Source organism: Lepus europaeus, chromosome 6, assembly GCF_033115175.1.
Source record: "Lepus europaeus isolate LE1 chromosome 6, mLepTim1.pri, whole genome shotgun sequence".
Classification (NCBI taxonomy): domain Eukaryota; kingdom Metazoa; phylum Chordata; class Mammalia; order Lagomorpha; family Leporidae; genus Lepus; species Lepus europaeus.
Window position 1 is genome coordinate 107,254,143 of NC_084832.1, and position 21,703 is coordinate 107,275,845.

The window sequence follows — 21,703 nt, forward strand, 5'->3', positions numbered from 1 at the left end:
AGAGTTTGAAGTATAGATTTACATGTGCTGAACCTAGTCCTCCTTTTCCAGTTTAACTGGCAGTGGTGTTCCACCCTTTCTTCCCACCATGTATCCTGCATTGTATAGCCACACATCATATATTCTCCCACCATGCATATATGTGCAAACATAACTCCTGACTTCTAGATTTAGAGCGTGAAGGTACCTTTTCGTAGAACATCAGTTTGTTCAGAATATTCTACATATGTAGGAATTTGCTCCACAATGTACAAAGTGCCTTTGTCAAGGCTCTGGTTCAGCTTTACCTTCTTCAGGTCTAGGACCATGTATTGATTATTATAGGTGCCTGAAATATCAAGGAGACATGAAGGGAAAGCTGAATGAGGCTTTACTGGTTAACAACTCTGAATATATGTACATTCCTAAAAACTGTTTTTGCAGGGCCACTTACCAGAGTTATATTTTGAAAAGATCTCTGCCCACCTCTTGCCACCATCTGCCATCATATTGGCCACACGGACTCTTTGCCAGGCTAGCAGACTCTCAGGCATCACTTCCTTTAGTAGAGTTTTATTGTATACACTGTTTGTGGTCTGTAGCAATATCAAACCACTGCTAAGAATGTAAAAGTCATCCAGAGACTCCAAAAACCCTACAGAACAAATATACATATTAGCATATATGTGCCTGGAATGTTGAACCACCATTATTAGCATAGAGCCTTACACAAAGAATATCAGTTCTTCCGTTGAATGGTTGAGAGGCAGAGAGAGGAGAAAGGCAGACCAGTGAACTGTTCCAGAGCTTCCCCAAGGCTTCCATTAGACTACATAAAGGTTTATGTAAATTACAGAAAGCTGCACACTCCAGGTGGTACAGGACATCATGGCAGCCTTGAATAAAATTTTTAGTGAGTAACTAACCTCTCTGAGAAGACACTGGATGAGGGCTACATAGCTTGACAGAGTGTGGGATGACTTTCATTGACCATTCATTAATTTCTTGGGCTGGGGCCCTTCTGCAGTTTGCAAACCATATAACCATACTTGGCCTTGAGCAAGCTCTCTAGTAGAAAACCCCCTCAGAGAAGAATACTGCATTTCTAACTCCTTACTGTAGCAGTCTCTCCGGACACAAGAGGGCAGTTGTTGTTTAACATTGTATAAGTGAATGAGTAATACTAATGTTTAAGGAGCTTTATTTAAGAAAAGACTCTTGATTAAAGAGACTGAGCAATGGAAAAATAGACTGCCCAGAAGTCTGAAACAAAAAGGATGAACTGGCTTGCAAAAACTGTAGTCAAGATTAGTTCTATCGAGTTTGAGATGATAAAGAGGGATGAACATTTGGCACATTAGTTCAGACACCACCTGGGATACCCACATCCTATATCAGATTGCCCGGTTTTGAGACTTAGCTCCACTCCTGATTCCAGCTTCCTGCTATGTGTACCCTGAGAGGCAGCAGATGATGGTTCAAGTAGTTGGGTCCCTGCCACCTTTGTGAAAGACCCAGATACTCCTGGCTTCAGTCTGACACAGCTCCAGTTATTGGGGTATTTCAGGAGTGAACCAATGGATGAAAAATCTCTCTGCTGCTGTACCTTTCAAATAAACAAACTTTTTAAAAAAAGAACTGTTGTCCATTTCACCACCTCAAACTCTGGGTTGGATACAGAACTTACTTCACGTAACAGAAAGTGCCAGTTGTGTGTCTAGGCCTCAAGAGACCCCGTACACTTGTGTTCCCTCTTGGAACCCTGTCACTGCCTGATAAATCCAATTTAGCCTGGGCTCTAAGCTGAGAGATTATGTAAAGGAGAAAGCCCAGTTACTTCAGTCAGCCCCAAATGTGTAAGAGCTGCCCATGGCTAATGAATGGGCCCTACTGAGACAAGTAGGAAGAACCACTTGGCTGACCCATGAACCCAAACAAAATCAGTGATAATCACATACTGCTTTCAGCCACAGTTTTATTTTAGGGGGTTATTTTAAAGATAGTCTTAGCCAACTGATACTAGAATAGACATTCAAGTATACAGCATATTTCACTTTGAAGTGTCTTGCTGTCATTTTGACTTCAATGCAGATGGATAGGATTCTTGGGAACTCTGTGTGTGTGTGTGTGTGTGTGTAAATTTTTAAAGTGACAACTCTACTTCACACTCAGTGTTTATGCTTATCCCCTTCCAGCTGATGAAGAGCAGGAAGTGTCATTTCTCAGGCCTACAGGAAAGCACTAACCTGCCCTAAGCTCTCTGATTTATTTAAGCCAGCCTGCCAGTCAGTCAACAAATGTTTCTTCAGCACCTACCAAATGCAGGCATTCCCAGCCCATACTCTATCACAATTCCCTTGAAGCTTTTTCAGAAGGCTCCTTCCCAGGCTACACACTCTGCTCCCTTCCACTCATGCTCCGAGTGCATCATATCTCCTACTCTATCTGCAATGGGAAAATATTTTGCTTACTTCGAGAAAAAGGAAGGTTATGGGCTGCCTGCTATCCCAGGGCATGAGATCCTGCAGCCCTTTAATTTACTTACTGCACAATGGCCTTAGCCTTCTTACCTTTGCAGAGAGTGCCTGCCAAGACCCTAACTGATATTCATCACTTTCAGCTTCTAGTCAGTAATTGATTCTGCCTGTTCCTGTGGTAGAAATGGTCACTGAAGGATTCCAGCTGCTGTACATCCAGTCCTTGCCCTGCGGTCTGGTATCTTGCAGTATCTACATATGAGACTTTAATAAGTCTTTTAAAGGTTTCATAGAGGAAACGTGAAGATGGGTTTGTTTTAACCAACATTCTGTTATTATCATCTACGTCCAAATGAAATACCTTCAGTAATAAATTCTATTTAATATAGATTATATTGTTTGGTTATTTTTCTGTCTATTCCAAAGCAGGTAAGACACTTTTTCTGTCTTGTTTACTGGTACTTGTTCAGCTCAATACCAAGAAAAGGGTTTGACACATAGCAGGTGCTCAATAAGTAATTATGAAATCTAAAGGAGAAAGAAAAAGCAGTGATGACTAACATTGACCCTGCATTTACTATATATCAGATACCTTGCTTGAGAAGGATGGATGCTATCATTTGATCTTTGCCAAAAGAGCTTAAATGAGCTAGGAATCAATCTAAGAGTGACTCCTAAAATAAGCCTTTTCCACTATATCACATGCCTGACCAATGTGATGGGAACAGGTGTGCGGGTCTTGCACAACTGTGGAACAAATGTATTAGAAGCATTTAAAATGAATGAATCATGGGGAGTTGCATGTTTAGACAGGGTAGAGTTGAGGGAAATCACCTTATGACCAGTTAAGAAAAGCATGGGAAAATAAGGTTGAATTTCTGGAAAGTTAATAAGGGAGGAAGCTTCCTGAATGAGCCTGTGGTAGATGATCAAGATGTACGACCTGGTGGAAGACACTGGCATCTGGGACAGTGCAAAAGGGGAGAAAAAGAACAAAAGGTACCTAAGAAAACAGAAGGTAAGTATTACAAAATCTATGAATAACTCTTTGGAATATATGCCCTAATTCTACAATTTTTTTCTTTTCTCCCCTTGGTTCTAATTTTTGAAAGCAGTTATTATGAATTTTGGTATGGACTAACTTGTGGACTGTTTGTATATATTTCAGCTTTATGACCAAAGTACCTAAGATCAAAGAGGTAACATTAAATTACTAAAAGTAATTATAGTACATTAAAAATGTTTATAGTATATAATTACTATTAAATATGTAATACTATACTCTGTGGAAGTAATCACATTTTGTTCTATGATGACTAAAATTTTCTTTGTATATACTTACTTCCAAGTACGTGTACTTCAGACAAGAAAAGGCTGAACCAGTATGTGCTACCTGGACTCCAAGGACTGCCAAAGTCTCAGAAGATAGGCCATGGGCCCAGTATTCTAGAATTACCTCAGGTACTTGTCACAAATGCCCCAGCCGGAGAATAAGAATTTCATATGGATTGCACTTTGGGAATCTGCATTTTTGGCAAGCTCCCCAGGAACATTTGAGGAGCATTTCCATGTAGGAGGACTGTATGTGTGGGTGGGGCAGTCGACAGGATACCTGGACTCAGTGCAAAGCAGGAACACACATACTAGAAGAAATATGCCTAGTGCATCCCAGAGAGCCTGACTTGCAGATAATTAATCCAGATAATTAACAAGCAAGCCTCAGCCTCCTAGGGATCATCATTACTAGAATCTTCAATTAAAAGCATTTTGACCCATCAGTCAAAAGGATCACATAAATAAGACCTAGTGCCTGGTAATAACAATAGATAGAATTGCAAAGGATAGAAAGTTCCATCATGGAAAGCAGTCCACACAGCAGACTCAGAATGACAAACACCCTAAACAGCGTGCTGATCTCAGAATAAGCCCCTAAGGCCTGACTGAAAACACCATGAGAGCATTTCAGGCATGGAAAGCCAAGACATAATGGCAAAAATGGTTTTGCATGAAGGATCTCTGTGAGTGAGACCCCAGTGGAAAAAAGGGGCCATCAAAAAAGGAGGTACCTTTCTCTGAAGGGAGGAGAGAATTTCCACTTTGATTATGGCCATGTCTAAGGTCGGAGTTTGTGAACTCAAGAGGCTTCCATAGCCTTGGCAGCTCATGACAAGAGCCTCGGGTGATCACTGACGTCATAAGTAAGAGTATCAATTGTTAAATCAACAGCAGGAGTCACTTTACACTTGCTCCCAATGCTGGACCTCTGTCCTTAATGAGTTGCACTATGAGAATTATTAATAAAACTTGTCTTCAAACTGTACTTTATACTTTGTGTGTCTGTGTGGGAGCAAATAGTTGAAATCTCTTAATGGAATCTTAATGGAAAATGGAATGGGAGAGGAAGTGGGATGGGAGTGTGGGTGGGAGGCGGGAATGGAGGGAACAAACACTATATCCCTAAAAGCTGTACATATGAAAATTTGTATTCACTAAAAAAAAAAAAAAAAAAAAAAAGTCTGTGCCGAGACCATGGTGTAGAGAGTGAAGCCACCACCTGCAGTGCAGGTTTGAGTCCCAGCTGCTCCACTTCTGACCAGCTTTCTGATATGGCCTGAGAAAGCAGAAGATGGCCCAAGTCCTTGGGTCCCTATACCCCAATGGGATACCCAGACAAAGCTCCTGGCTTTGGCCTGGCCCAGCTCCAGGAGAATGAACCAGTGAATGGAAGATTGATCTATCTCTACCTCTAATAAATAAATAAAATCTCAAAAAGTCTGTGCTAGCCCTGGGGACACAGACTTAAGTATGAAACAGAGGCTCTGATTTGTGCACAGGATACCTGGGAAGCTCAGCCTGAAGATATGTGAAGCCTTCTTAAAGGAGCTCTTGTGCAACTTTTTGTTAGTGTGGAAAGTACTTGAATAATATTTATGGCAAATGTCTCTCATAAATAACAATTCTAAAAAAAGTATAAACTATTTAAAATAACTAATGGTAGTAGAAAATGAACAAAGGCAGAGAGAAACTGAACACTGGTACAGCATTGGTAAAGAAGGAGTTCAAGCCTTCCCAGCTTCACTGTACCCCTTGATGGTGTTATGAATGGAACAGTGTTCCCTCCAGATTCACATATTTAAGTTGTAACATCATACCTTAAATGTGACTATTTGGAGATGGTGCCTTTAGAGAGGTAATTAAACTTAATTGAGATCATTTGGATAAGTCCTAATCCAATAGGACTGCTGTCCTTGTAGGAGGAGATGCCAGGGACATGCACACACAGTGAAAAGGCCATGTGAGGACATAGTTAGAAGATGATCATCTGCAAGCCAACAAGTAAAGAGGCTTAAGAGGAACTAAACCTGCAAACACTGTGATCTTGAACTTGTAGCTTCCAGAACCACGAGAAAAATAAATTATGTTGTTTAAACTAGGTAGTCTATGGAACTTTGTTATAGTAGTTTTAGCACATTCATCCCCATACCCTGCCCTGGTTCTGGAAAGTGGGAGCTACTGGCTTGAAATGACAAATGTCAAAGTTTGGCATGGTGGAACAGTTGAGAATATGAGGGAGGAAATAGTGGGAGCAAAAGATCTACAGCAGAGTAGAGACCCAAAATTTCAGTCCAATTCACTTGCTTGAGCACTGAATACGTGTCAGTGTGGGAGAAGACAGGGAACCTTGGGTTAAATTTGTTCCTGCTGAGATATGTGAGTCTACTGTGATTTTGACTGAGGGTATTCCTCAATTCCTACAGCGCTCAGATTGCTTGAGCTGTCAGAGCAATGGAAATTTGGGGGAAACTTTGAAAACACAATCACAGGAGGGTTAGCAAAATATGAATATATAAACTCTGCCAAAATCTTTGGCTGACCACTCTGGCCTCAGAATAAGCCCTTAAGGCATTCAGATCTGGCTAAAAAGCCCATAAGAGTATTTCAGGCATGGAAAGCCAAGACACTCTGGCAAAAAAAAAAAAAAAAAAAAAAAAAAAAACCTAAATGAAAGATCTCTGTTTATCCCAGTGGAAAGAATGGGCCATCAAAGAAAGAGGTACCTTCCTCTGAAGGGAGGAGAGAACTTCCACTTTGACTACGACCTTGTCTAAATAAGATCGGAGTTGGCAAACTCAAAAGGCTTCCATAGCCTTGGCAACTCATGACAAGAGCCTCAGGTGATTACTAATGCCATAAACAAGAGTGTCAATTGTTAAATCAACAACAGGAGTCACTGTGCACTTACTCCCCATGTAGGGTCTCTGTCCTTAATGCATTGTACTATGTGAATTAACAGTATAACTAGTACTCAAACGGTACTTTACACTTTGTGTTTCTGTGTGGGTGCAAACTGTTGAAATATTTACTCAGCATATACTAAATTGATCTTCTGTATATAAAGATAATTGAATCTTAGCCGGCGCCGTGGCTTAACAGGCTAATCCTCCGCCTTGCGGCGCCGGCACACCAGGTTCTAGTCCCGGTCAGGGCACCGATCCTGTCCCGGTTGCCCCTCTTCCAGGCCAGCTCTCTGCTGTGGCCAGGGAGTGCAGTGGAGGAGGGCCCAAGTGCTTGGGTCCTGCACCCCATGGGAGACCAGGAGAAGCACCTGGCTCCTGCCATCGGAACAGCGCAGTGCGCCGGCTGCAGCGCGCCTACCGCGGCGGCCATTGGAGGGTGAACCAATGGCAAAAGGAAGACCTTTCTCTCTGTCTCCCTCTACTGTCCACTCTGCCTGTCAAAAAAAAAAAAAAAAGATAATTGAATCTTGATGTGAATGGAATGGGAGAGGGAGTCGGAGATGGTAGGGTTGTGGGTGGGAGGGAGGTCATGATAGGGAAAAGCCGTTATAATCCAAAAATTGTACTTTGGAAATTTATATTTATTAATTAAAAGTTGAAAAAAAGAAAAAAAAATCCTTGGCTGACAACTATTCAGATGCAGGGACCACCTCTGGGAGGTCAAGTTGAAGGAGCAGTTAGAAGTAAAAAGCACCGAGCAAACTGTTGAAATCTTTACTTAATATATACTAAACTGATCTTCTGTATATAAAAAGAATTGAAAATGAATCTTGATGTGAATGGAAGGGGAGAGGGAGCGGGAAAGGGGAGGGTTGTGGGTGGGAGGGAAGTTATTGGGGGGGGGAAGCCATTGTAATCCATAAACTGTACTTTGGAAATTTACATGCATTAAATAAAAGAATTTAAAAAAAGAAAATTATGTGAAAAGGAATAATCTGATGAAAAAAAAAAAGTAAAAAGCACCGAGAAAAGCAAAAGGACTGTGTACACCATGAGACATATTTTTGAGTACAAGCAAGTTATTAGACAAGTAATATTGATGAAACAAATTTCAGAATCACTATTTTTAATATCTACACTTCATCCAAAAATTACTAGACACTAAAACAAACAGGAAAGCATGATCCATACTTTTTAAAAGTCACTAGAAACATCTCTAACTAGCCTTAAATACTTAGCTTAGCTGACAAGAACTCAGTTTAAAAAAGGAAAATATGGTATTAATAGTTCCCAGTGAGGAGAGCTCAAGGAGAAAAGAAACTAAAGAAAGTGAAAATTCTAGATCTGAAAAGTATAACAGATATTAAAAATCCACTGTATACTTCAACAATAAATTTGAGATGGAGGAAAGCATCAGAAAATTTGAAGATAGAAATCATCTAATCCAAATGATAGAAAAGACTGAGGAAAAATTAAAGCCACAAAGACCTGTAAGCATGAAAATCCTCACATTGGATGAAAAACATTAATTTACTGATCCTATAATCTCAACAAACCCCAGGTAGATTAAAACAAAAAGAAAACAAGGGCTAGCAACACAAAGACAAATATAAAAGACTAACAGCTTACTTCACACATATATGTATGACTGTGTGTGTACAAGAAAGAGTTTGTATCTCTTAATTTCTCTAATGAATTATAAATATTTAAATACAAATTGTGGACACCCTCTGTAGGCCCAGTGGCTGCTGTCTTCCTCATGGCACAGGGACCAAAGGACTGCTAGGCTTGGTGTAGCACATGCCCTTTGCACTACACTGTAATCTTCAATCTTCTATCTATGTTCAACACTTTTACCTTGCCCTCCTGGTGCCCTACACGGCCAGGCCACCCTCAGAGGGCTCTTGGGTGGGGCTTTGCAAGGTTAGGCTGAAGGTTACAATTAGGTTCGACTAAACCTCTACGATCTGGTGGTGTTGCCACTTGAAAATGCACCATACTTGTGAGAAAAACATCTGCAACACCACCAGCGTGTGTATCTCAAGTAACAGGCTAGGCACAATGTTGGAACTCCTCTGCAAAACTTGGTGTCACATGAGCACACTCACACACCAGCTTCCTGACTCGTGTGTAAGAAATATGCAAAATTTAAGAGCCCCTGCATTGCCAAGTCTATTCTGTTTGATTAAAAGAAGGCAAAGCTCTTTAAAAACAAAATGTCCAAGGTAAATAGGGCCCCAATTAAAAAGAAAAAAGATGAGCTGACCCTGTGGCATAGTAGGCTAAGCCTCCATGTGTGGCGCCAGCATCCTGTACAGGCGCTGGTTCAGTTCATGTCCTGGCTGCTCCTCTTCTGATCCAACTCTCTGCTTATGGCTTGGGAAAGTGGGGGAGGATGGCCTGAGTGCTTTGGCTCTTGTGTCCATGTGGGAGACCCAGAAGAAACTCCTGGCTCCTTGCTTCAGATGAGCCCAGCTCCAGCCATTGCAAGTTGTTTGAGAAGTGAACCAGCAGAAGAAAGATCTTTCTTTGTCTCTATCTGTTCTGTCTCTCAAAAAAATAAAATCTTTAAAATATAAAAAAGTAACAATAGTGGATTTATAATATTTATAGATTTAACATAAATGACAGCAACAGGACAAAGATGGGGGCATTAAATTATCATTGAAATATTCCTAGGTTTTTAGTAAACATAAGTAAACTTAATTTAAATTGTAATGAAGTAAAGATGCATATTACAGTCTCTACAGCAAAAAAATAATGCAAAGAAATACAGCTAAGAAAGCCATCTGGGTTATTAAAATAGTTAAAATGTTTAGCACAAAAAAAGACAGGAAAAGAGAAATGGAAAACAGTGATGAAGTAAATTAAATCATAAAATAGAACTAAATCCAAATATATATTTACATTAAATATAAATGGACCAAATACTCCCATCAAAATGAAAAATCTAATTTCTGTCTACAACACTTTTAGAAAACTTAATTCCAAAATCAGGATCTAAGGAAGGATAAGCTTATCCTAAGATCAAAACCATCAAAGAAAAGTGTAGTGTATGTATCTCTTATATAAATGAGGGGCCAGCACTGTGGCATAGTGGGCTAAGCCTCCACCTGTGGTGCCAGAATCCTATATGGGCACTGGTTTGTGTCCCAGCAGTTTCTCTTCTGATCCAGCTCTCTGCTGGAAGCCTGGGAAAGCAGAAGATGGCCCAAGTGCTTGGGACCCTGCACCCACGTGGGAGACACAGAAGAAGCTCCTGGCTTTGGATCAACTCAGCTCCAGCCACTGTAGCCATCAGGGGAGTGAACTAGCAGATAGAAGACCTTTATTTAAAAAGATAGATGAAAAAATCCTTAATAAATTGTTAAATTCAGTGCTGATATTGTGGCATAGCCATAAAGCCATCACCTGTGATGCTGGCATCCCCTTTGGGCATTAAATCAAATCCTGGCAGCTCTACTTCTGATTCAGCTCCTTGTTAATGCACCTGGGAAAGCAGAAGATGACAGCCCAAGCTGGTAACTACAGCCTAAAGAACCCAAGACATGGTTGGAAGTTATGTTGCTTTAGGTTTATGCTCTAAAATTTCCAATATAACTTTAGTGGCCCAGAAAGCAAATGATCATTCTTATTTTCTTAGTGCTCTGGGCAAGACTTGCATTGATGATCACCATTAACAAATCACCATGAGGATTTATGAGAGCATCATAAGAAGCCAGTGTTCACAGATGGCAGGATGGAAGTTGCAGATTCAGTAAGCAATTGGTGTTAGAGAACTGCAGAACCAAGGAGGCCAGAGCTGTTTCAGTATCAACAGGTTCCAGAGTCATGGTTTTGTAAGAGCACTGGTATTGCCACATTTTTCTGAGGGCAGTATATAGGAAGTCAGCCAGAAACACTGCATTTGGTAAGTAATATGAAGAGATGCCATGAGGACACAGTAATCTTCACATGCACTGACTGGACAACAAAAAGATCCATAAGCGCCTTTCTCTGCCCATCATGGGTGGGGAACCAATTTTCTGGCAAGGGCCATTTGGATATTTATTTGACAGGCAGAGTTAGTGAGAGACAGAAAGGTCTTCCTTTTTCCGTTGGTTCACCCCTCAAATGGCCGCTATGGCTGGAAACGCTGTGCCAATCCGAAGCCAGGAGCCAGGTGCTTCCTCCTGGTCTCTCATGTGGGTACAGGGCCCAAGCACTGGGCCATCCTCCACTGCCTTCCTTGGCCACAGCAGAGAGCTGGCCTGGAAGAGGAGCAACCGGGACAAGAACCTGGGGTGCTGGTGCTGCAGGTGGAGGATTAGCCTAGTGAGCCATGGTGCCAGCCACCATTTGGCTATTTATAACATCACTCGTGGGCCTTGCAAAATTATCAACTTAAAAATTGCTATAGATTGGCCGGCGCTGTGGTTTAACAGGCTAATCCTCCGCCTTGCGGCACCGGCACATCGGGTTCTAGTCCCGGTCAGGGCGCCGGATTCTATCCCGGTTGCCCCTCTTCCAGGCCAGCTCTCTGCTATGGCCCGGGAAGGCAGTGGAGGATGGCCCAAGTCCTTGGGCCTTGCACCCGCATGGGAGACCAGGAGAAGCACCTGGCTCCTGGCTTCGGATCAGTGTGATGCGCCGGCCGCAGCAGCCATTGGAGGGTGAACCAACGGCAAAAAGGAAGACCTTTCTCTCTCTCTCTCTCTCTCTCTCTCTCACTATCCACTCTGCCTGTCAAAATAAAAAAAAATTTTCAAAAAATAATTGCTATAGATTTATTGAATTTCAAGTCCTGCCTGCGACTACATTGATAGAGCCACACCAAATGACTTTGTGGACTTTCTAATGACTCCTGGGCCAGATGTTCCCCACCTCTGTATCCTCATTGACAAATTATGATCCCCCACCTTGAGAACATGTGTGGTGAAATGAGAAGGCAATGCCAAGATGGCTGCTGGCAATGGAGCCTGCCTGGCCACAGGCTGTGATTGGATGGCTTTGGAAACCACATGGCAACAGAGCCTTCCTGGCCACAGGCTATGATTGGATGGCTTCAGAAACCAGATGGCAAAGGAGCCTGCCTGACAACAGGCTGTGATTGGTCAGGGCATAAACTGCCCTTTGACCAGATTGTCTGTCTCACTATATAAGCTGCTGTACCAACTGAAATAAACGAGTCTGTGAGCTGCTCACCCTGGCCCACTTTCACCCAACTCTTGGGGTCTGTGTGGTGACTCCGCACCTCTTGCCCCCACCACACTCCTCCTTTCAGAATGAGTCGACAGCAACAAACATGATTTTTACAACATTTTTTGTCTTTATATATTTTGTTTATTTGCAATACAGAGAGCAAGAGAGAGAGAGATCTTCTATCTGTTGTGTTACCCTTCCAAATGCCTACAATAGCCAGGTCAGGGATGTGTCAGGACCAGGCCAAAGCCAGGACTAGCAACTCAATCCAGAGCTTTCATACAGGTGGCAGAGACCCGATTACCAGAGCCTTCAACTGCTACCTCCCAGGGTAAGCATTAGCAAGAAGACAGAATCTAGAATAGAACCAGACAAAACCCAAGCACTCTGGGATGCAGGTGTCCTAAGCTGCATTTTAACCTCTGCACCAAATGCCTGCCCTGAAATGTACTTTTGAACCAAATTATTTACATAGACAGGAGCTGAGCCAAAAGATATTTCCCTGTGCTGGCTCTGGTGCAGGTTAAGCCACCTTCTGCAGCACTGGCATCCCACATAGGTGCAGGCTTGAGTCTCAGTTCCTCCACTTCCAATGCGGCTCCCTGCTAATGTGCCTAGGAAAAGCAGTGAAAGAGGATCGAAGAGCTTGGGCCCCTACATCCATGTGGAAGACCCGGATGAAACTTCTGGCTTCAGCCTGGCCCATCCTGGCTGTTGTGACTTTTGGGGAGTGAACCAGCAGATGGAAGATATTCTCTCTCTTCCCTTCCTTCCTCCCTCTGTAACTCTTTGAAATAACTAAATAAATCTTTTAAAAAAATTCTTTTCCCTAAGGTTGGGGAAACTCTAAGGACGGTGACCTTGGATAACTTTTTCTAGAAGCTTTCTGTCCCTCACAAGACAGTTTGAATAGTCATAGACTTTTGTTTTGCATAACAACTGGTAAGACTAGGGAAGGTAAAAGCCCTGCACTGGCCCTCCCTCTCCCAGGTCAATCACCTCTGTTTTTATGGCATGGCCCCCGTTCTGGTGAACACAAAACATGAGATTGATTTCAGTAATTCTGGGTATACTGCAGGCACCAAATCCTTTCATAATGTTGGCCAATGTAAAGGATTACTATTGTTCCATCTCCTGTGCTGGAGTACAACTTGGGGTGAGCCTTCTGTTAATACCTATTAAATAAGTACCCCTCAAGGGTTCTGGCTGGAACAAAAGGAGGACACAAGAGGTTGTGATGTAATTTAGCAGTCATTTTTCACACTATTTTTTCTTTTTAAAAAATGGCTATCAATCTACCATCCATACATTGATTGACCATTTAAAAAATACAATGGGTGTTCAAATCACGTAGATTTTTGCACCTGCCTTCTAAGTGCTCAGTTGGTGGCTTCCCTCCACCTTTTTTGTGGACCAGGTAATTTAAAGTGAAAACCCACTGATGTCACTTCCTCTTGTCAATTTAATGGTCTCATGTTCATCTTCATTCTCTGGCAGTCACACTTTTTTTTTGCCTACATATTCTTTGTTCTATGTGAAACATTCTACCATCACCTTGTCCCCAGAGGCCTAGTCACATTGTATTTCTTATCTTTTTGCTTAGATTTAAAATTCTCTTAGAAGTCAGCTCAACATCCCAGACTAGTCTTCTAGATTCTTACACCAATCACCCTTTATTGCCATTACTGTTTTATTTGTCTCTTTCTCCCAAGAATGCAAATTTTGTGAGGTTACAGATTATTTCTGTTATGCTCTCCATTGTGAATTGTTTAAAAAATTATTTAAGAGGCAGAATTACAGACAGACAGGGGGAGAGACAGAGAGAGAGATCTTTCATCTGCTGGTTCATTCCCCAAATGGCCACAGAGGTAGGAGCTGGGCCAGTCCAAAGCCAGGAGCTTCTTCTGGGTCTTTCACATAGGTGCAGGGGCCAAGCACTTAGGCCATCTTCTGCTGCTTTCCCAGGCACATTAGCTGGAAGCTGGATTGAAGTGGAGCAGCTGGGACTTGAACCAGTACCCATATGGGATGCTGGTGTCGCAGATAGAGGCTTAACCTACTACACCACGGTGCTGCCCCCACCTATATTTAATTTTAATATAAATATACAAGTGGTTATCTTAACACAGGCCTCTGCTTATTTCCTATTGAGTTACCATTGATCCCCCAAAATTGTGTATAAGATTTACATGACATGTCTATATGTATACATTGTAAAATTATTATAACAAGCTAATTGATGTATTCATCACCTAGTTATCTTTTTACTTATTAACTTTTTTGTGTGCGGTGAGAATATTTAAAATCTAGTCTATTAGCAAACTTCAAAACCACAATACACTATTATTAACTATTAACTCAGAAATTCTTAATAGACTTGCCCAGTTCCAAGGAGCCTCCAGGTCCTTGTCCCTATAATACAAAAATAACACCATTCCCCTAATCTGCTCAATCATCCATGGCACTCCTCTCCACCCGAGAAAAAGCAAGGAAGCTGCCTGGCTTTGTCCTGGGGTTAACACTTTCATGGCAAGGACCTTACAGCAAAACCTCTGTTCCATGTCTATCAGATGAATCCAACATGGCTGATCCCTTAATTAGTCTATGATATTGAGAAGATGCTACGCTTATTTATTTATTTTTTTGGCCTGTGACTTAGAAAAAAACTGTCCAGTTATGGAAAATGTGAATTACATTGTTCCAGTGGCTCCTGGGAAAACACAAAGGGGTATAAAAATCTTGTTTTCTTGCAATGTCTATTGCTCTAAAAAGTTCTTTGTATATATTATCTTTGTTATCTACTACTATGTCAACCTGCAAGGATATATATGCAAATGTAACTGGATCATAACTTTAAGAAGGTTTTTAATTTATTTTCATTATATTTGAAAAGCAAAGAGAAGAGACAGAGCTTCCATCTGCTGGTTCACTCCCCGAATGCCTAGCAACAGTTAGGGCTAGGTCAAGTTGAGGCCAGGAACCTGGAACTCAATCTGATCTCCAGTGCGGTTGTCAGGAACCCAAAGCACTTCAGTTACTAATCACTACCCACCCACCCCAGAGTGCACATGAGCAGGCAGCTGGACAGAAAATAGAGGTGGGACTTGAACCTAGACACTCCAATATGGGATACAGGTGTCCCAAGTGGCATCTTATCTGCTGTGCCAAATGCCCACCCTGGGTCATAAATTTCATAAGAAATCATTCCCCATTCTCTTCTATTACTATCCTTGTGATCCGGTACTGTTAAGACTACTGAAGAACATCATATTCCACAGAAATATCAAAGCAGCTCAAGTTACGTTGAACATTGTATATTTGTATGTATATACGTATTTTGAAAGGCAGAGTTATAGAAAGAGAGGCAGACACAGAGAGAGGTGTTCCATCCACTAGTTCACTTCTCAAATGGCTGCAATGGCTGGGGCTAGGCCAGGCCAAAGCCAAGAGCTTCTTCCTGGTCTCCCATGTGGGTGCAGGAGCCCAAGCACTTGGGCCATCTTCTGCTGCTTTCCCGGGTGCATTAGCAGAGAGCTGGATGGGAAGAGGAACAGCCAGGACTGGAACCAGCGCTATGTCACAGTGCCAGCCCCTGAACATCGTATTTTATTGCAAATAACAGGAAGAAGAAAAATGTTTGGCTAGTCTTCATGTCTGTCCTTAATATCAGCCTGATGGAACATTAAAGAATCAATACATGGTATTAAGAGAGGAGTCCCTGGGGCAGGTATTTGGCACAGTCGTTAAGTTGCCACTTGATTTACCTACATATCATATGAAAGTGTCTGGTTTGAGTCCTAGCTCCTCTGCTTTCAATCCAGCATTCCTGTGAATGCACATCCTGGAAGGCTGCAGGTTAAAGTCCAAGTATTTGGGTCCCTGCCACCCACATGTGAGACCCAGATAGACTTTACAGGCTCCTAGCTTCAGCTTTGCCTAAATCCGGCTACTGCAGGCATTTGGAGAATGAGCCAGTGGATAGAGAATGATAAAGACAGATTGTTGCCGGCGCCGCGGCTCAATAGGCTAATCCTCTGCCTTGCGGCGTCGGCACACCGGGTTCTAGTCCCGGTCGGGGCGCCAGATTCTGTCCCGGTTGCCCCTCTTTCAGGCCAGCTCTCTGCTGTGGCCCAGGAAGGCAGTGGAGGATGGCCCAAGTCCTTAGGCCCTGCACCCGCATGGGAGACCAGGAGAAGCACCTGGCTCCTGCCTTCAGATCAGCGTGGTGCGCTGGCTGCAGCACGCCAGCCACGGCGGCCATTGGAGGGTGAACCAACGGCAAAGGAAAACCTCTCTCTCTCTCACTGTCCACTCTGCCTGCCAAAAAAAAAAAAAAAAAAAAAAAGATTGTCTATCACCACCCTTCAAATAAAAAATGAAAATAAAAATAATTTTAAAAGAGTAATACCTAGTCCTCACAACTAAAACAATTAAGCAGACCAAGACAAAGACCAAATCAAAGTGTTCTCAAAGGAAAGATCAGATCACAAAGACAAAAAAATACTGGATTATGCCCCCCAAATAGAATCCTTGGTAAAGTGGTCTTAACACTGCTAGGAATAAAATGCCAAAAAGGGCAGTCATACCTTGGGTAAAGGCAGATGGATAAGACAAGTGGTTGGTACAACCCTTCTACACGTTACAGATACGAATTTTAAGTCAGTGTTGGCCAGACTGCATTCATACTGGCCTCCGAGTTTTTGATGGGTGTTTTTCCCTCGCCTTTGCTCATGTTTCCTGAGACAATTACAAACCTGCAACTGAGTGCGCAGTTCCAAGCAGCAGACATGCTTTGCCAGGTTCACATAGCAGGCTTTGTTTTCTAAATCTGTATCTTTATCTTAAGAAGTTAGAGGATCTGGAAACACTGGTCTCCACATTTCTGGACAACAGTCAGTTGGAGATGAGTCATTGCTCCCTTTAGTGGGTCATGAGTTTGCTCTAATTCTTTCCATTTTCTGGTTTCTTGTCCCAGTCTCCTTTACTCATTTCATCACCAACAGGCTCTTTTAGGCATAGGAGTTTGCAACCCCTACTGTATAGACCGTGCTCGCACCTATTCTGTGTGTGCAATCTCTGGTTTTGGTCTATCTCAAATGCCAGTCTCTCCTTCCTCTCCCCAACAATCAAATCAGAGTTCTCCCTCTTTGGAATATTCACATTTGTTATATTTCTTTTCCAGCATATACAATATCCAGTAATATACTATTCTTACTTCTATTTCATTTCTCTTATCCTCCTGACTGTAGTATAAGGTTTATAAAAAGCTCATCCATGAATTGATTCATTCATCTGGCAAAAATGTATTAAGTACTAGCACCATTGCCATGAATCAGAGGAACAGAGTACAGAACCTCTGGGAGATGCAGAACACAGAATCCTGTCGTGCTCATCTTTACTGCCACTGCAAAGCCTAGAAAGGTGTCTTGTACTTCCTAAACACTCAGTGGGTCCTATGGTTTGGATATTAGTCTCGATGTTTCATGGTCTCCAAAAGTTTATGTGTCAAAGTCTTTGTCCTCAGGGTAATGCTACTGGGAAGTGATGGAACGTTTGGCTGGTGGGGCTTGTGGGAGGTTCTTAGGTTACTGGGAATGTATCCTTAGAAGGTAGTTCTCATGTGACCTCTCGAGTACTCATGAGAGAGTTGTCATAGAACCCTGGGTTTGGGACCACCTGCTCTCTCTGCTTCCTAACTTGCAACGTGATTCTTCCTCGTGCACACTCTGCCATTGCCATCACACTCATCAGAAATCCAACCAATGGGGCCGAGTGACCTTGGACCACACACTCCAAAACAGCGAGCTAAACGTACCTTATGAAATTGTTAGTTGCCTCAGATATTTCATGTACTAACAAAAAGCTAACTAATACAGTTGTCACACAATGAATTTAAAGGCATCCATCTACATTTACAAAGTGTCTTCTATTGAGTAACTATCAGTTTGTAGTATTTTTAATATTTTTTCTCTTCAGAAAGCACTCTGCAAATCAGAATTTCTTACAAATGTATACTTTTGATTAAACATGTCTTCTCTCCCACTCCAGTTAACTTTGACTCACCGATATAGAGTAACACTCTAAGTACTCAGATGTCTCTCTACATGTATTTACCTGGGTAACTGCTGAAAGAGAGGCGACTACTGCTGGTGTCTTCATCTTTGATGTTGAAGTCCCAGTGTTTGTATATCCTGAGCATGGCTGCATACGTGTACCAGCTTGAGTGAGCAAAAAAGACGTTCTCAAATCCAGGAAGAACCTAAAGCCAGATTCATAGTGAGTAGATAGATAACGGACTACAACATTAAGCATAGGAAGCATAAGGAACTGTGTTAATTCAGGGACATGTTTATTGTCATTTTTATTACCAGAAAATATAGCCAAGAAGTGCAACATTAACCTTTAATGTGGACAAAACAGATTGTCCTTCTAACATTCAAAATGAAACACTGGAAGGCGAAAGTGGCAAGTGCATATAGTATGCAATGAATGGTGGCAGAAGCAGGGGTCCAACCACATGCTTCAAATTTCCTCCAGTTCTTAACTTCTAACAGAGAAACTCATGAGCTGATATGTAGCCAGGCATGATGAGATGCGGCCATGCTGGGGTGACATGTAGAAAAATTACACAGCCCAGAAAGGAAAACAAGAGGCAATGCTGTGTCTTACCTTAATAAGAGCAGAGCAGTGTCCCATGTCCCATCTTTTAACAAACTTCAGGCTAGTGTTTTTTGTGGGAGAAAGCGAGGGAATAAGATCCAGTAGATCTCCAACAGAATTCAGGAACTGAACCTGGAACATGGTCATGGGCTGGAACAGCAAAGATTGCACTTAATGGATTTTTTTTTTTTTTTTAAGATTTACCTATTTATTTTAAAGGCAGAACAACAAAGAACGAGAGAGAGTTATTCCACTCCCTATATACCTGCAACAGCCAGAGCTGGGCCAGGCTGAAACTAGGAGGCAGTAACTGCACTGGGGTCTCCTGCATGGGTGGCAGGGACTCAATATTTGGGCCATCACTTGCTGCCTCCCAGGGTGCCCAGTAGCAGAAAGTGGGATAAGTGGAGGTGGGATTTGAACACAGACACTGTGAGACAGGAAGTTGGCATCACAAGTGGTGGCTTAACCCATTGTGTAGCAACACCTACCCCATCGTGTTTTACAGTCCACAGACATTAGGAATGGTTCCTTAGGAAGGAAGCAAAGCAGACGAAGTTTCCGTTTAGATTCCTCTACAGGTGGTTTCTCAGCCTCGGCACTGCTGTTATCTGGAGTGGGATAATTCTTTTGGGGGCCTCTAGTTTGTAAGCTATCTAGCAGCACCCCTGGGCTTTATGCTTTATCGGTTCCCAGTTTTGACAACCAAAACGTCTCCTCCAGACACTGCCAAACATCCTCTGGAGGAAGTTCAGCCCTAAACGAACCACTGCTCTACAGCAGAACATTCAACTAGGACACTTTCGATTTTAATTGAGTGCTCAATGCAGGATGAGTGGATGACACTAATTCTGAAGCAATTCTGTTACACTTGTATATGAGCTTTGCATAACTGGAGAGCCCCTCAGGTATTAAGCAGAGGTTTTGGGAAGACAAACACAGATGACATTTTAAGCCAAAAGAAACCAGGGGGCAGGGGAAGCAAGAACAACCCACCCTATTTACTTATTGATACAAATGCTCTTTGCTTTTGAGTAACATTTAATATAAACATAAATATTTAAGATTTTAAGAATTATAATAAAGCTTTTAGTGGAATGTTTCCTCCTTCATCTGGTGGAATCCCACTCTTTCCTCAAGATTATTTATTTGCAAGGCAGAGTGACAGAAGAGGGAGACACACACATGCACACACACAGATCTTCTATCTGCTGCTTCACTTCCAAAATGGCTGCACAGCCAGTGCTGGCCAGGCAAAAGCCAGGAGGTTGGGACTCCATTCGGGTCTCCTGTGTGTATGCAGGGGCCCAGGTTCTTAGGTCGTTATCTGCTGCTCTCCCAGGTGTATTAGCAGGGAGCTGAATGAAAAATGGAGCAGCCAGGAATTGAAACTGGTGCTCTGATAAGGGATGCTGGCATAAAGTTGTAGCTCAACCTGATACACCAGAACCCTGGACCCCCTAGAATTTTAATAAATATTGCCAATTGTCCTCATACAATTGTTTATTTTATTTTTTGACAGGCAGAGTGGACAGTGAGAGAGAGAGAGAGAGACAGAGAGAAAGGTCTTTCTTTTCGTTGGTTCACTCTCCAATGGTCGCTGTGGCCAGCGCACTGCGGCTGGCGCACTGCGCTGATACGAAGCCAGGAGCCAGGTGCTTCTCTTGGTCTCCCATGTGGGTGCAGGGCCCAAGGACCTGGGCCATTCTCCACTGCACTCATGGGCCACAGCAGAGAGCTGGACTGGAAAAGGAGCAACCGGGACAGAATCCGGTGCCCCGACCAGGACTAGAACCCAGTGTGCCGGCGCTGTAGGCGGAGGATTAGCCTAGTGAGCCATGGCGCTGACCACAATTGTTTCAATTTCACAGCCTCACAACATATTAAGGATTTCTTTCTTTTCTTTTTTTTTTTTTTTGAGTTTAAACCAGTTTTATTATTATTATTTTTTGGTTTTCTTTTTTTTTTAATCTTTTATTTAATGAATATAAATTTCCAAAGTTCAGTTTATGGATTACAATGGCTTCCCCCCCATAACTTCCCTCCCACCCGCAACCCTCCCCTTTCCCGCTCTCTCTCTCCTTCCATTCACATCAAGATTCATTTTCAATTCTCTTCATATACAGAAAATCAGTTTAGTATATATAAAGTAAAGATTTCAACAGTTTGCCCTCACATAGCAACACAAAGTGAAAAATACTATTGGAGTACTAGTTATAGCATTAAATCACAGTGTACAGCACATTAAGGACAGAGATCCTACATGATATTTTTTTAATAAATTGATTAATTTTCTATGTAATTTCCAATTTAACACCAAGTTTTGTTTTTTCATTTTCAATTATCTTTATATACAGGAGATTGATTCAGTATATACTAAGTAAATATTTCATCAGTTTGCACCCACACAGAAACACAAAGTGTAAAAATACTGTTTCAGTACTAGCTATAGTATTACTTCACATTGGACAACCCATTAAGGACAGATCCCACATGAGATGTAAGTACACAGTGACTCTTGATGTTGATTTAACAATTTGACACTCTTGTTTATGGCGTCAGTAATCTCCCTAGGCTATAGTCATGAGTTGCCAAGGCCATGGAAGCCTTTAGAGTTTGCCGACTTCAATCTGATTCCGACAGGATCATAGTCAAAGTGGAAGTTCTCTCCTCCCTTCAGAGAAAGGTACCTCCTACTTTGATGGCCCCATTCTTTCCACTGGGATCACACTCGCTGATGTCTTTCATTTAGGACTTCTTTTTTTTTTTTTTTCCCTCCAGAGTGTCTTGGCTTTCCATGCCTAAAATACTCTCATAGGCTCTTCAGCCAGATCTGAATGCCTCAAGGGCTGATTCTGAGGCCAGATTTATTTCTAAACTCCCATGTGAAAAGCAGTATCCCACTGTAATACATATTTACATTTCTTTTGTTATGAGTTAAGGCTGAGCATATCTTGAAAAGCCTTTGGGTTTGCTTTTTGTGAACTACTCAAATGATTGTTTTATTTTTCTTCTAGGTAATTCTTTTTCCTACTGACTCCTTAGGATCTCCCTAAATGTTAGAGACGGGCAGTCATTCAGCCTAGCAGTTAAATGTCTCGTATACAAGTCGCAAATATTTTTGTTTCTCTTCCTGGCTAGCAGCAGTTTGTTTCTTTACTCTTTCAA

General features: G+C 42.1%; 1 protein-coding gene across 1 annotated transcript in view; it reads right to left on the reverse strand.

Moving 5' to 3' along the window:
• The window catches only part of PLBD1 (phospholipase B domain containing 1), an 87,216-nt gene that overhangs the window by 4,791 nt on the left and 60,722 nt on the right, over positions 1-21,703 (reverse strand). The window contains exons 5-8 of the mRNA XM_062194864.1: positions 18,545-18,685; positions 17,990-18,134; positions 434-634; positions 188-328 (exon numbers count right to left, since the gene is read on the reverse strand). Of these exons, the coding sequence (XP_062050848.1) occupies positions 188-328; positions 434-634; positions 17,990-18,134; positions 18,545-18,685 (628 nt within the window). The remainder of the gene's footprint in view (positions 1-187; positions 329-433; positions 635-17,989; positions 18,135-18,544; positions 18,686-21,703) is intronic.